This window comes from Melanotaenia boesemani, chromosome 5, assembly GCF_017639745.1.
Source record: "Melanotaenia boesemani isolate fMelBoe1 chromosome 5, fMelBoe1.pri, whole genome shotgun sequence".
NCBI lineage: Eukaryota > Metazoa > Chordata > Actinopteri > Atheriniformes > Melanotaeniidae > Melanotaenia > Melanotaenia boesemani.
This window is the reverse complement of record NC_055686.1, coordinates 11,752,838-11,769,704: the sequence shown is the minus strand read 5'-3', so window position 1 is coordinate 11,769,704 and position 16,867 is coordinate 11,752,838. Positions and strand designations below refer to the sequence as shown.

The 16,867-nt window shown below is 38.8% G+C and overlaps 1 protein-coding gene across 1 annotated transcript in view; it reads right to left on the bottom strand.

Moving 5' to 3' along the window:
• Positions 1-528: 528 nt before the first annotated feature.
• trpc5a (transient receptor potential cation channel, subfamily C, member 5a) overlaps positions 529-16,867 on the bottom strand; it is a 168,288-nt gene continuing 151,949 nt past the window's right edge. Inside the window, exons 16-18 of the mRNA XM_041984409.1 lie at positions 8,298-8,339; positions 3,401-3,490; positions 529-1,536 (exon numbers count right to left, since the gene is read on the bottom strand). Of these exons, the coding sequence (XP_041840343.1) occupies positions 529-1,536; positions 3,401-3,490; positions 8,298-8,339 (1,140 nt within the window). The remainder of the gene's footprint in view (positions 1,537-3,400; positions 3,491-8,297; positions 8,340-16,867) is intronic.

The following is a 16,867-nucleotide window of genomic DNA, read 5'->3' as shown; positions in this document are numbered from 1 at the left end:
TCTCACAGATTTGTTCGAGCCATAGAGTTGAGCCATCTCGATAATCAAATCTACTTTCCTGCTCCTGCACTTTTAAGAAAAACAGCTTTTGTGAGGGAATCTTGATAGCAGATTTGTGGATGTTTATTAGTATTTAATTGGACCAATGGGAATATTTTGTACTCTGATCAAATAGGCTTTGGAAGTTCGATGCTCTACACCAAGGCAGCCCACATAGCAACATGAGCTGTTTCTTGTTTTGTTTTTCAAACAACAAAAGTTTGCAATAAGTTTAATATGCCCTGAAACAACTACATGATGTCAAACTGTCTCCATGAACATCTGCCACATCAGGATCCCGTCTTTCCTCACATGTGTTGCCACATGTTGGGAATGTTGCACTCCGGAAAAATCCAGAATCAATCCTGTAAAGTTCCAGAGTAACTTCAGTTGGCTCCTCGTGTCATGCACCTCTCTCTCTGTCTCATTCCATCTCTGTATGCATTTAGCCTGTAAACGAGCACAGAGAACCAGCTTGTCCTCTCTCTCCTATAGCTGCGTGGTGACGGAGTCCTCTATGACCTCGCAACTGTCCTCTAACACATCATCACAGGGTCCCACCCACCCGCCCATCATCATCATCCCGCCTACTCCTCCCCTTCCTGCATCCACACTGCTTTCGCTCGCCCTCTCTACGCCTTCACTCTGGAAAACATCCTCGCTGGAGTCCAGGAGGCGTGAGCTGGACTCCGAGATGTTGGAAGCACAGTGCAGGGATTGGCAGGGGCACGGAGGTGGGAGGGGCAGCGTCAGCAGTGAGTCCCGCCCATTTGTTCTTCGTGGCAAGAACGACGGGTTGTCAACGGAGCAGCCCATCTCATTCAGGTGAGTGTCACTTCGGGTCACGTCGCTGAGTCCATAGTCGGAGTGGCTGTGGCTCCCCAGGGGGCGGAGCAACCCATCTGAGATGGTGTAGGAGGGTGGGGATTGGAGGGGGAGTGGCGTGGGTGGGGCTTTGCGCTTGGAGCGAGAGAACAGATAAGAGAGGCGTTTGAAAGAGTCTGTCTTGGCGCTGGGAGCTGAGAGGCGCTGCAGGCGGCTCCTTGTGCGAGCGAGGGATGAGGAGAATGAAGAGGAGAGCGATGAAGATGGTGAAGCGAGGGCAGTGGTGGAGGACGGATTAATAACGGTTGTTTTCAGACCATTGCTCTTTGGTTTGCCATCCTCTTCCTCCTCCTCTTCAACCCATTCATCGCCCTGATCTGCTCTGTCTATTTGCGTCATTCCAGAAATGGAGCGCACCAGCGCCGACACTCCAAGGGTCGGCGCTGGCCTTCCGTCATCTTCCACTGGGTTGGTAAAAGTGACGCTCTTTGACTTCTGGACTCCAACTACACCTCCACTGCCATCACCTGATTCACTATCATCCTCCGATGCCACAGCGCCATCGTCTTTTGTTGTCTCACTGGATGAGGAGTAGTGTCGTCGTGGAGGACGCCGGTTGCCAAGGAGATCCAGAACCTCATAGCGAAAACTGGAGATGTCTTGTTTCAACTCCTGTAGAAAATAAGAAAATGACTTTGAGTATTTAGAGTTTCACAAATGTTGCTGCAGATGTCACACTGCTAACGGTAAACTCGAAGAAGAAAAAAACAGTTAAAGGGTGAGAAGGGTAAGTGGGTTAGATGAGACTGACGACTGTCTGAGAGAGGGAGGTGAACCATCCGTTTGTAGAGGCAGAGGGTGAAGAGGAGGGTAAGAGGAGATAAAAAGAGAGAAAACAAAGTGGATAAATGGTACAAGCCAGAGTTCCATGTTAGCAAACAGAATGAGGAGAATCAAGAAAATGCTAAAGGCAAACCTTTTACTCTCACTTCAGCAAAATAAGTTGCTGTGAACCCCTTTATAGCAAAAAATACACTCTTTTAGTAGGAAACCACAGTAAAGTGGGTTAAGTGAACAGTAACTGCATTTAAAGATATAATCTTTATATTGTCATGCAGGTGAACACTACAGTAAGGGAATTTTATGTATTTCTAAGAGAGGGATGGATGGATGGATGGATGGATGGATGGATGGATGGATGGATGGAAATTTGACTAAGAAATGCATATAAAAGTGGTGGGAAAAGCCATGAAACAATCTATGTCATTGTAAACCAGAGCGTATGTAGCGTACATGTTCTTGATCACTAGAAAAAATCTACTAGCTAAGATGCTGGAACAAAGTAATGTAGTTGCATAGCTAATTCTCTAGGTACAATAATGGAGGAGGAATAGTTGAAATATATCTATTCAATAACAATTTATCAAATTCTTCTGACATCAAATTGACACCCTGCTGGTGCTTCACAAAATATTTCATAGAAGCACAGGGCGAGTAATTCAAACACAAGATCTACTTATCCAGATGCCATCAGATCAATGAAGGCAGAGCACGTGTGAGGGCTTCTTAGTTGATCAGCATGCAATCTGGAGACAATATCCTTGATTTTTATTTCTATTCCATTACTGTGCATCTTGACATTAGCCCTGAGCCTTACAGAAAATGACCCCAAACGCCTGTGTATACAGTCACTTTGTTTACCTCTCTGCTCATTAATCCTCCTTCATATATAAAAACACAGCTTTGAGACATGAAACGTGATTCAGATTGCAGCAAATTTATCTTTTTTTTTCTCCATATGTAATCCAAATGATGCACATATCTTTTATTCCTCAGAGAATCAAACACTGATTTACCTCAGCTAACACCTGATGTTAGTTACACATTCCAACCAAATAAACTCATACACAAAAACACTGTATTTATGTCTCCTAACATACATGCACACACGCATAAGTAAACACATTCTGGAAAAGTGATTCAGTTTGACGTGCACCTGATGCTGTTTTGTTGCTTTGAAAAGCATAACGAAACTTTACACTTCAAAGCCCAGGCTGGGCTCCAAGGGCATCATGGGAATCTGACTCGGGAGGTAAAACAGCTCAAAATAATCCACAGCTATGAAAATTGAGAAGGAAATAAAAAAATAAAAAATAAACAAAACAAAAAAAAAGCTCTCCTCAAGGATTACTGACAGAGGAGAGCTGGTACTGATTGGACAGACAGGAATAAACTAGATGAAATGGGCAGGTGGCTGCTAAAAAAGTCCTTTAATAAATCTTTGCAGCTATGAAACAAAAAATTAAAAGCTGCCTTGACTGTGGCATCAGTGAAACCTGCAGAACAAACATAAATAAACTGAGCACCTGATGTTTGAGCAGGGTGAGCTCTGCAGAGCATCCAGCTACACAACAACCAAAAAATACTTTATACGTCTTTGCTGTATTTGTTTCTTTCTTTCTTTTATGTTAAATTGTTATTTATTTAAATCCATGCACAACATCACCATGACGACAGCAACATCATTTTCCTTCACCTTAAAGTTTTCTTCTGTCAATCCTTCGTCTGTTTTGGCACTGCGAATCATGGCGGCCACGTATCTCTTCACCAGGTTCCGAATCACTTCCTGTTGGAGACAGTTGCCATGGTTACAATAAACATTTTACATAAATCTTACATCATCCTTGTTTATTGTCTTTTTATTTAATCGTGTTGTACTTTTTGAGTTATTCCTCATTTTTACCATAAAATTGCTTTGAAGGGAAACGCCACTAAAAGCTGTCTGACAACATTCTGTTGTTTTCTTACACTAAATATGTCCAGAGAATGAGGTGCAAACCTCTTCAGCTATGAGGCTCTCACACATGAAAGTCCCAATCTGAAACATAAAACACAGCAAACTGCTCCTGTCCAGGACTACCTCATAGTAATGTTACTTTTTTAATCTTTCTTTTTTAAATGTTCACTGATACTGATACTTGAATATTAAGTATTCATTTCAGTGTTTTAGTAATACCAAATATTTTCAACTTGAACTGATTTTATATTGTACATTAACTTTTGTTTTAGGTAATAAGTCATCCATAAGGCTAATCTAAACTACAAGCCTTTTTTGTTTAACCCTTAAAATTCCAAGCCATTTTTTTTTTTACCATTTTTGGTCTGCCAGTTTTCTTCTTCTTCTTTTTTTCTTTTTCTGGGTGATCTCTAAATCCAAAGCTCCTCATTCCTCAGACTGGAAAACAATATGTGGCCTCCAGTTTGACCTCAAATCACCTTTAACCATAGTTTCAGTGTATAGAAAACATGTTCTAGACATAAAAACACAGTTTACCTGTTAGAATAATGATTGATAATGAAAATAAAGGGTTTAAAATGAATGTTTGTAGTGTCATGTAATTGCTCTGAGGTTACTGGGCATCCCTGTGTTTAGAACCAATTATTCAGGCTGCTGCTGCACCGCCACAGAGACTTCAGTGGTCTGACATTAGTTTTAGCAAAAATCCCACCTATACCAAGTTCCTGCTGCAAAGCAAGAACAAATCTGAGTACAAATTTAAAATCATCATGTGTTGACAATAAAACCAAGATTTCATCAAGCATGTCTTCTAATACATGTGTATTTATTCCCATCAAGTTTTTTCCACATTCTCATGCTTTTAAAGCAAACTTAGATCTACCACGTTTAGTTAAGGTTCTACAAAAATATTTCATTCTAGTTAATTGTAATTAGTTATTCAAGTTATTAAAAAGTCACTTTTTCTGTGGCAATGAGTTTGTTTTTTTTTTAGTAAAGACAACTAATAAGATTTTCTCAGCGTAGAAGCAATTCATATAAAATGGTTGTACAATTGTCTTGATTTCAAGTTAACTGAATCTGCAAAAGTTTTTATCAATAAGCAAAAGAATTGTAAAAATAATTGCTATACAATACATTTTGGTGCAACCATTAAAAAATACCTGCAAAAATATAATTTCAAAGCCATTAAACGGTTTAAAGTGTTGTGTGAGGAATCTTTAAATGCTGTCTCATTAGGTAACCAGTCAGTGAGGCGGGTCACCCTCATTGATTTACAGACCAAAGACAAATTTCACAAGCATTTGGTGCTCAGTGGAAGCAATTCAAACCCTGATGCGCTAGTACAGTACACACACACACACACACACACACACACACATCCTCCCACAGTCAACACCTGTGACTGCCAAACAGGACGGTCTGGCATGCTGTCACTCAGCACCTCAGCCAAAACACACCACACACTCGGCTAATGTGAGGGACAGATTCCTACAACAATCCTTAAAAACATGGACAGATATCAAAAGGAACAATCAGCATTGCCAAATACAAAGTACTGGCATCTCTGCGTTTGAGCTCGCTGCCAGTGCTGAGGTGTCAAAATAGACGAGCTCAGTCTCGAGTGATTTGTTGTACAAATTCTTACAAAAATCCCCCAGAGCTGGACTTACAAGCAACAGTTACAGCTGCCAAAAACAATACCTGGTGTTGTTCATTACCAACACAAGAGCTGGGGACTTTTAAAAAGTAAAAATACAAATATACAAAGATTCATTAAGATTCAATATTCATAATCTCATCCTACACTTGGTATTACTGAGACGGTAAGAGATGAGATAGCTAGATGTATTGTAAATTCCTCTAATGTATAGAAAGAAATCAGCTACTTTAAGTTATTTATTATAAGACTGAAGCTATGTCCACACGGCGCCGAAGCTAGTTCAGGTGTGAGCAGGGTGGCAAAAACAAGGAGAAAGGCTTCACCATCCCCCCAAGACTACTGTAGTACATAGTACAAGGCTGTGGGAGGCGCTATGATGATTAAAGAGTAACACTCTAGAGCTATAACAAGACATAGTGTGCACGCAGATAATGACATACCTGCTTGCTTCTGCTGTTGATGGTACAGTACTGTGTTGTAAAAGCAGTGCATTTTTGTGCTAAAACTGTACACAAGCTAGGACTGTCTGGAGCAGCACAACAACACAGTTGGTCACAAACGCCATTATTGTTGTTGTGTTTGATGCCTGTTCATCACATTTGATGTCATACCCTCCAGTTGTGCGGTTAGGCTGTCCTCAAAGTACCACAGACGGTAGAGGTTTCAAACCTATCCACCTTGGTACCTGGTTTCAGACATGATCGGTTACAGGCTAATCCCTGGTTTTGTGGGGATGAAAGGGAGGATTGCTAAATGCGTTGTGGGGACAGCCCTGAGTCAGTAGTAAGAGTTAGGAGATGTTACAGCTGAGCATCTGGGTCAAAATTTTTTTGGAGCAAATTTCTTCTTTGACCAAAAGCTCTTAACTCAGACGTTGACCCCATTCAATAAAGTGCTCAGTGTGCCGCAAGATGAATAGTACTGTGTATTTATACATATTACTGAGGTCAACAGTGTATAACCTCAATATTCTAGGTAGGTTAAGAATATAACCTTTTTGTCGTTTTTTTTTTACATTGCTAGCCGTGGTATACTCCATGTTCACAAACCACATTATATTTTTTATACTACATGTTGCATTCTCTGATCACCTCATTAAGCACTGCAGATCTGCAGTAGTGAAAGTGGTGTCATAACCCATGGTTAAAAGCACCCAAATGAAGGACTACAGCAGGAAAACAGAACAAGGAAAACATCGGACCAGCCGGACATCAGCAAACTTGGACAGGATGGACGAGAATCTGGCTCTGAACAAAGGAAACTCAGGAGTATTCATACTAATAGAGCTAATGGCTAAATGCAGAGCGGATATGACAATCAGGAGAAGAAACCAGGTGAAAAAACGCTGGAACAAAAGTAAATGACATAAAGGAACAAGGTACACAAATAATAAAACATACATTTACATAAAATGAGTACATGGAGCATGAAAATGTAGTGAAACACAAATAAACACTGAACAGTAAATAAAGCAAAGATAATACTAACACAACTAGGATGAGTAAGAGCATGACACCAAAACCAAGAAACAAAAAGACAAAGTTAAAATCCACAGACCATGACAGATATTCCAGAAAAGGAGCATTAACATTTTTGCCTGAAGCATATGGTGTGATGGAAGCTATATTATATTATAATGGTACGATGAGACATAAATATGCCTTACAAGATCTGTAGCTAAAAAAAGAGCAGTGGGACTGTTCACGCTAACACTTATTTGTCATATTTAGAGGAGTCACACTTAATTTAAATGAATGAAATGAACTGCTTTGGGTGTTTTTGGATGGTCCGCTGCAGAAACTAGAAGTAGCCTTCAAGCTTCTAACGAACATATTCAAACCATGCTATCTGAAGAAAATGCTACCTGGTGACTGGCTAACTGGCCAACAGTGTGCAATGTTTAGATGTGCAATAACTACATGTGGCAACTTGAAGAGACATTTATTTAATGCTAGACACCAACATTCACTAATGTGCCTGCTAATATTGTGTTGACCGGCAGTTTTAGTCATCACTAGTTACAGTTATGTTTCTGTATACTCATTGCTAGTGTTGTTGGTATTAATGCTACTCTCAGTTCGTCTTCCTATAGGTGCTCCTGACGGTTGTCTGCTTTGTTTTCTTACAGAAGCTACAGGATGTTTTCTGATAAGTTTCTTTACAAGTATAGCAGCTGGTTGTCTGCTTTCTCTGATTTGATTCAACAGTTGCTGCTGTTGCTTTAAATATGCTGTTTGCTTTTCACAATTTTCTTCTCTTCAAAATCTCCCACTTTCTTCTCACACTCCCCATTCATTTGTTTACTCTTGACAGGTCCAGCCTAAACATTTAACATTGTAATAACCAAAATAAAGAACACTCAAGCATGAAGGGGAGAAGCTACCCTTGGGAAAAGAAATAGAAATATGTTGAGCACAACACAGCAACCAGACCATTTCTACTTGTTAAAATACTGGATAGGACAAAAAAAAAAAAAAAAAAAAAAAAACTGCTAAGAGTTGAATGCTCCCAAAATTGGACTCAATCAAAGCAGAATATTGCTTCTTATTTGAATTCTGTACTCAAATCTGTCAGTAATACCACAGATGTGAATTTTACACCCTAAAGATCTTTCTCTTTAGAATCTATTTCGGACAGTTTCATGTGTATAAATTTATCAGATGCTCATAACATATAAATAGAGCTGTGGCTACATAAAACTCTAACTAACTGAACACTAACTGAAGATTAGCTGCTAGTGGAATATTTTCCACAAACCATGAAAGTTTTCAGTCAATAGAAAGTTTTAATCCACTTGATTTTCTGACATAAAGCCCACTGAAGTGGGACCAGGACTGACTGATGATGTGAGTGCATGTGGAGTTTTTACTCTCTAAAGTTGGAATTGTTTTTGCACAAAAACAACAGATGGAAGCAGAAGATTAAGTGTTAGATTTCAAACAAATAGAAATGAAGGTGAGTGGAAGTACCGACCTGGTAATGCTGATTCTGAATGAGGCTGTCAGCATGGCGCTCCTGCAAAAGACAAAGAAGAGATGATGTAAAACATAATATATTTACATTTATTCCACATTACTTCACATTACTTTTTGGTCCAGCCCTCCATCTTTCTTTGCTTTACGTGATATCATTTCTCTTTCTGTCTGCTCGTTATTATTATCAGGCAGGCTGATATTTCACACTGAGGTCACTCCAAAATTAAACATGTCCACAGCCTTTTCTCACAGCACCCTGCAGAAACAAAAGCGAAAGACTAACAAATAGCCTTTGGCTGAGAGAACGACAGATCCTCCATCTGGAAGAAGTGCTGAGTAATGAACTTCAGTTAATCATTTCTAACCACTCGAAATGGATATATAACATTTTGGAAAGCAAGGCTATGCCCTCCATTTACATTTTAGAGACTTTGGTAGAATCACTACCACAGAATAAGCAAAACTATGACTGTTTCCGCTAGTAAGAAGGAAAAAATACACTCTTCTTACAACATTAAACTAATTCAACTGAATAAAGTGTACAGAGAGCTTTAAGATTATCGTTGGAGATGCTTATGATTAATGTGCAGACTCAAACAGATTATCTTTGCTGCATTTTGTAATCACATAAAAACAATCTGATATTTGTCTCAGAACAACAAAAGGAAAGAAATGGGTTTTTAAGATATTTACATCAAAATCAAATCCTGTGTGCCTCTGAGTGAACCCAACCCATAACAACAAATAGCATAACAAGAGAGAATAAAGCAGTCAGGAAATATTTTGATTCTGACATCTTTAATATTTTGCACCTTCAACCAGCACTTACTGAACATGCATACAGTGGAGCAAGCTGGGTGGAGGAGCTGGAAGACAAAATAGGTGAAGATATTTGGACCAGTGCCTTGCAGAGAATGGATGACTGCACCTTTTATGCAAAATTGAATCTAATTCAAATTAAAGCCTTAGAGTCCGTTTTTCTAAAGTATGACTTACACGATGCAAATTGTGACTGATGCCAAAATAGCCCTGCTAACCCACATGTTCTGGTTATGACCTGGTTATGTAAATTATTGGTCTATAGTAGCATCACTATCAGATGTACAGTAATGATTTCCAACCTAATGCAGTAGCAGCCATTTTTGTTCACAGGGCAAAATCCTTCCACAATAAAGAAAAGGTATAAAGATAAGTTTGCTTTTTCAACATTAATTACAAGAAGAAGAAATGCACTGGAAATGAACAAACATCCCCAAAAGCATCTTTGTAGCTACCTGATTTGATGCAGATGTAAAATACTCACTTAGGGGGTCTAGAGATAAATCCTTTTCTGTTTAATTAGGAAAATTTAAACATTTAAAACCCAGTCCAAGGTTCCGTTGTGCTCCACAATCTCACCATCTTCTAGCATTTAGTTCGGAAAACTTTCAACCTGCTGCATGTCAGCTATTTCTCCTTCTTGATTTATTTATTCACTTATGTATTTTACCTTATATTTATTCAAATCTGAGTCATTTGGCTTGTAAGATCCTATCCAACCCTGGCTTTAGTTATATGTTTACTAACTAATTGGACTTGTGCCAGTTAGTATTAATGTATAGTAATAATTTAGAGACCTCAGATATAAGGTCTCCCTGTGTTTTATGTATTATGTGCTTTATGTTCATCAATGTTTAATTTTATTTTTTCTTGCTTTGTTTATATTTTAAACTATTTATTTCCTCCCCTGTTTCTTTAGAAGGGGTTTTGTAGGGTGACTGTTTTTCAACAGAAACAACGACACAAATATATTACAAGTATGGAATGGCTCTTATGCTTGTCAGTATTTCCAGTAGAATAAAAAATGCATTCACTCTGCAAGTGGAGAACCCTAACCCTAATATGAGGGTAATCACATCCTAAGTGATTAGATCACATAGATCTGTTTTCATTCCTTATTGGAGAAATTCACAGTGTTACAGCTGTTATAACAACCCAAGATAAAAACACACATGACTGATGGATTTAAGAATTTTAACTTACTAATACATATTATTTTATATGTAAAGTCGTATTTTTAGGGGCTAAAACAAAAAAGGATAAATCAGCATAATCATTACTGAAAGGTTGACATTTTGTTGAGAATCTTTCCTCAGCAACGACAGCCTCAAGGCTGAAAGTCATGAACTTCACCAATGAATGAGTCTCCTCTTTTGTGATGTTTTGCCACGACTTGTTTGAAAAGTCAAACACAGCTTGATTAGGTGGAGCTCAGAGTTGAATATTATTCAACACTAGCTAAACCTGATCTTAGTTTCATCTGCCTGAGGAACTCGGCCTTTTCATGAGGTCGGTAGGCCAGCTTTCTGTTCCTGAGGATTATCTGTAGTTCACACCTTGTGGTGAACTGTCTGTACAGAATTCAAAGTCTGATGTCTCTTCATATTTCAATTGAGCCATTTTCACACATGAACCTTGGAGGCCTCCAGCAGAACGTGGAAATAATTTGGTCTTGACTTGTCCTGCAGTTGCTGCCCACACATGTAGCTGACATGGGGAGATTTTCTGAAGAAATGTGACAGAGGAGGAGGAGGGGGGGAGAAGACAAGAAACAGGACACAATAGACAAGTGAAATTTTGTTCACATTATATCAAGAATGGTAAATGAGGCTCCCTTGTTTTCTGTAGATACCCGTCATTGTGACCACTGTGACTAAATGGAAGTATCATGGTCTTAGGGTTTTTAGTACTATTACAGTCTAAGTTTGTATTCTTATCAATATAAGTTCTGTCTTGTTTTATTTTGTGTTTCCCTTTGTGTATTCTCTTTTTCTACCTGCTTACTGTTCATCACTCCGCCTGGTTTAATTTGCTAATTTACTTCACCTGCTTCTTCTTAGCTCACCTCTGTATATAATTACTCCACGGTTTCATTTATTCACTGCCAGATCGTTGTCATGTCCCTGTGTTGCCCTTGTAATACATCTGTTTGTCTGTTCCTGTCTCTGAGGAGGTCACTCCTCTTCCACTTCTGGTTCCTGTTCCAGAGGGGGACCCTGAGCAGGATGCTCCTCCTTCGCTCCTCCTAAGACTCTGGTTCCTGTGGGCCCTTCTGGGCTCACCTCTATCAGTTCTGGTTCAAGTACCTGATATCGCTATTCTTCTTGTGTCTCACCAGAGGTGTCCCAGCTCCTTCATTAGCTATCCACCCATAGTCTTTGTCTCACCAGCTCCTGTTGGCCCAGCCCCCAGGCCACCCTCCAGAGGTCCAGCGCTTGTCTGCATGGCCTCCAGGCTGTCCTTCAGAGCCAGGTCTCCTTTCAGCTCAGCCTTCTGGCTGCCCTGGGCCACAGTCTGATTATCACTTCCATCACATAACTATCTCGTTTCCATGTATAACTTATCATACATTACTAAGTCATTGTCATGTATTACTACATTTTCTACCAGACATGCTCTGTACATGCCACATGCGTTTGAATAAAATCTTAATAATTACAAGCAAATGGAAAGCAACATGAAGCAGTGCATATTTGCAGCAAATGGAAGATGAGCTGTTTGCACCGACAGATCTTACTGAACATCTCTGCCATAAGTCAGGAGTGGATGCAGTTAAGTTTTTCATTCTCATGAGCTACTCCTCTAGCACATCTCAGGACTGTCGCACATGTGTGAAAATGGCTTTGGATAAAATTATGCCTTCCATTTGAAGAGTCTTTGTCACCTATGACAAGATTTTTCGTATTAGTAGAAAAGATCTTACAGTAATTCACTGCGGCTCATACAGTAAGTGCCTTTTTTTCTCTGCTAAATAAATATATATTTCTTGCTGTCTCTCTTGGCTGTTTGTTTTTGGGATAACAGCAAGAGCTTCCTTATTAAAAATGCAACCCTTCAAATATCTCCCAACCTTTTTTTGCATTTTGATAGATGCGGAAAAATTGAAGAATTTCCAAAATCTTCCAGTTAAACAGCTGATAAACAGGGTCAGTTTTACAATTCCATTCAAGCCCATGGAAATGCATTTAATTTGTTTTTTTAATACGGTATCTACTGTAGTCCATATTTATTACAGTAAGGTAACTGGGAATGATTTGGTAAACCAAAAATAACAAAAATGGTGTCACTTTAGGCCACATTACTACCACTTTTGTCACATAGGTTCAAATACAAAATAAATTGTTGGTAGACACCATAAGGTTTATTTGTATTTTTTAGACTCTTAATAACAAGCATTGATTGGATTGTCTGAGACAGAGGTTGGGAGTAATTGACCTTGCTCGAAGCCCCATTAGCATTTACCCCCGTTAGCGTTTATTTTCATATTTGAGCATATCTGTTTGTACTTGTCAGCATCATTTCTCAAACTCTGGCATCTGGTCTGTGTTGTGTTCAGATTCAGGTACACAAGTCAAAGAAAAACAGCTAAATTGCTGTTTTTTTTAAAGATATTTGGGCATGAGTAGCCTTAATTTAATGTATGTATTAATCCAGTAAAGGGGTCAGAAAGAGAAGGAGAAGGCAGCATTAACGGGCCACAGACTAGCACTCAAACATGGGCTGGCTGGGTCCCTCTGAACCAAAATAAAAGAGGAAAACTGTAACATCTGCCAAGCAAGCATCCATCACCATCTCCACATCTTCTTATATTTTGTGTCTTTCTGTCCACGTTTTTATTGAATCTTCACTCCAACATTCAGTCTTTCACACTCCCCCTCCCCCCTGAACACGCACGCACACACACACACACACACACACACACACACATATACATCTTCCTTGAAATATCTTTCTCTTCAGAGCAATCATACATTTGAATATCTCACGCTGTTATTCTCCTCACACACACACATAGATGCATACACACTTGTGTGCACACAAGCTTGCTCACTCCCTTGATCAGATCTCTGCAGAGCTCTGTGAACCTATGTGGGCTGGTTGGCTTATATAACTCAGCTGACTTCAGCTGAGGTGAACATGCCAGCTGCACTCTATGTGTGTGTGTGTGAGAGAGAAACTGTGAAAAAGCCTTATTACTGTGCGCTGCTGGCTCCCAGTCTCTCTCCAGATGACTGGGCTGTTAAATGTGTTTATCAGGATGTGTTTATCTGCCGATGTTCCTTCTGTGCTTTCAGACGCTCAGCTGATGGCCGTCCACGTGATGTGTGATTGTATTTCTGTAAAATGACTTAGCCACTCCATCCCCACACCTTAAAGGCACTCTTTAATCTGCTCTTACAGGCAGCAGGTTCAGTCACTCTGTGGTGATAGGTTGGGCGATGAGCCAGAGCCTCCCCCCAAAAACAGATTTTATCTGGTATACAAAATTTGATTACCAGTAAATTTGTCAGTCAGCACTCACAGGTTCTTGCTCACCCGTTTTACACTGGAATACAGCCAAAACCCAAAATATTGAATTTACTAATGGAGAGACAACAGAGAAAGAAGAAAAAATCCAAATTTTAGCTGTTGCTAATATTTGCCCAAAATGCAGAAATTCTGCCAGTCAGTTAAATCTGATCGACTTATTTCAGCTTTGCTGGTTTCCGGAGGAATAATAAAATTCGATCAATACACACCCAACAACCCATTTTTGCTGCTGCTAGGGAGGTTAGTGGTTTTAGTTTTTAATTTATCTGTTTTCAAACACTAAACTACATCTCTCTCTTTGCTTCAGTTTTATTACGCCCTGCTGCTTTGTTTCCATTTATTGCGGCTAGTCTGCTAACCAACATAATTTTCTCATGGATTTGTTGCCCATGCAAATTTATCCATATTTACTTTGTTTGTGATATAAACCATCTCAGCCTCCCTTATTAAAATGCTCACAAAGTTAGTGTGTAATTAGTTACGATTAGCATATCAAACAAGCCACTACAAAGACAAACATAATTTATAATGAATCTGGAAATATTTTAGTCAATTGCCTTCATTTATGCTTCTCTAACAAATTTTTTTATATATATATTTTAATAAATTTTCAATGGAATGTTTTTAGATTTCAGACATATTGCTCAGACAAAACATGCAATTCAGAGTCACTTTGGCCCTTGGGGAAGTAAAGAATGTGCTTTTAATTATTTTCTTACCCACTGGAAAGGTTTAAGTTTATCCAATTTTTTAGATGAAAGGTGGCAGACTTGCTTTAACAGCTCAGTCACATCAGACAATGTGAAACACAAACGTTTGCACATGGAACTTTATTGTATTGGAGTCATATATGAAAGTACAGTAAAAGACAGCTGGCAAGAGAGGTAGCAACAGAGATGAAACGGGCTGTATGTGTGAAGGGAAGCCAGAACTTTCTGCTCTAATCAACGACGCTGTCATCACGTTGCTTATTTTGCATTGCTGGCTTCATGCATATGAGCAAACAGCCATACGGTGCTGAGCCGCCTTTGGCTTTTTACAGAAAGTGCAACCATCATGTAAAAAAGGCTCACGGTAACATATCCAAATGCTTTTGTTTTTCCTTTTTTCAGGCACTGTTCATGTATAAATGATGGGAACTGCACTGCATAAATATTAAAATATGAACATGTACAGATTTGTACCTGTCTATTGATATATATATATATATATATTGCAAAGTGAAGATTTAACCATGTGCATTAATTCTTACTGTAATGGGTTTTTAACTCTACCCTAACCCTAAGTGATGAGAAATCGCTGTGAGGGATGGGAAGGACAAAAGTATAATATCTGTAATATCTGTAAAAAAGTGCAGGAAAAGTCTGAAGCCTACGATCACCTGCACAAAGGTTCAAAGAGTCACAAGTATTTGTTAACCGGCACCTCCTGCCTTCCTCTGTGTAAGTTGTTGTTGCCTAACAAACAGGAATGAGATGTGGAGAGTTGATGCTATTAGCAGCAAACACATAAGGAGACAAAGGACGTTTGAATGCCGACGAACTAAAAATCAAGCTGTGTATAGGCATGAAAGGGGAGAAAGGAAAATATTGCCTTTGAACCATTTTTGAACCTTTGTTGAGAGACTTTGCTTTCGATTTCATACAAGTAATTTGAATTTGTAGAAGTTACATGTAAAAGTAGGAGTCATATTATGAAGGCTGACTTGTGAACTATTTTTCTTGAATGTCAGTGAACATTTAGGTCCTAATTTGTTCTTTTTCTCCACTAAGTCATGATTAAACGTGTAGTACCATCAGAAAAACACGAAATTTAGATACCAGATAACAGTTAAGAAACAAAACGAAAACAAAACAAAAATTTACAAAGAAAGACATGATTTACAATTCTACTCTCATTTGGGCGATTTGTTTAGGAAAGTGACCTCGTCAGATTAGAGACAATATCTGATAAAGTCTGCTTTCACTTATGATTCATGGGAGTAAATGAAACCATTTGTTAATGGAAAAAAAGATAAAAATGAGAATAAAAAGACTTCTGTTAGAGTCACAGTTGCATACCTGTAAGAAAGACTGGGGTGTGAAATGGAAAGAAAAGCATGTAAATTAAACCTATAACTTAAATCAACAATCATTTGTCATTTAAAAATACAATAAGTGTGCCAAAAAGCAGTAAAACTAATACGTAATGAGCAACAGTTTGATTGATGATAAATTTATACTCTAATTTTAGCAAAAAATACACCTATATGAATGTTTTTTGGACAGATGAACATGTTTTGCTTTTCTGTTTGCAGGTAAATCTCACCATCAGGTCCATTTAGCAGAAGTTCAGGAGCTTTAGAGGTTACATCTGGGTGTACATGCTCATATTCACTGAGGATGCAACAAAAATGAGAATAGGAAGGACTTTTTTTTTTCAGAAACACTCGTCTATCAACTGTCAGGTTTTAGATGGAGTCTCTGAAACTGAAGATGAGATTTATGTTCTTTATTTAATTTTTTAGGTCTAATTATCTCAGGGGGTTGTGATTATCAGAGACACTGCCAGTAGGATGAAGTGTAACGCCTTTTTTCATGTTAGTTTTGCTCTGGGAGCTAGAGATGCACTGAACCAGGAAGTTTTAGCCCTCAGACCACTGAGTGTAAAACGCTAACACTTTAGTAGACAAATACAATTTAAAAACTCATGCTTCTTTCAGAGCACAATGTTCAGGGTAACAATGATAGCTTGCCTAAAAAACGGAAGAAAAAGCAACTGTGACGACACCAGCAGCTCTTTTAAATCTTTGAGATTTTCAACTTCAAGTGGTTGAATATTTTTCCTCCAGGACGTGTGTTGGTACAGTGGAAACAAGCTCCAACTCCTTCTGGAGCTTTTTTTTATTAATGTCTCTTTGGTTACAGGAACATGACCACAGCAGCTTATTAGTTCACAGATGACTTATTAAAACATTTCTTTGAGTTGCAGCTAGTATCTCTGTTAGAAGAAGCCGTACAGCAGAGTGACAGAGTTGTCACAGCTCTGATGCCGGCAGCTGCATCTTGTATCACAATCCATCAAATTCAAGTTCACCTTCAGATTTCCGCGAACAAACAGAAACAAAATCTCATTCCTTCCTGTGACAGAAACGCATCACAGCTGACACACACAATCAAGGCAAAGGAAATAACAAGCGAGGCCGGACATGAATATATCAGATCCGTCCTGTCAGATCAT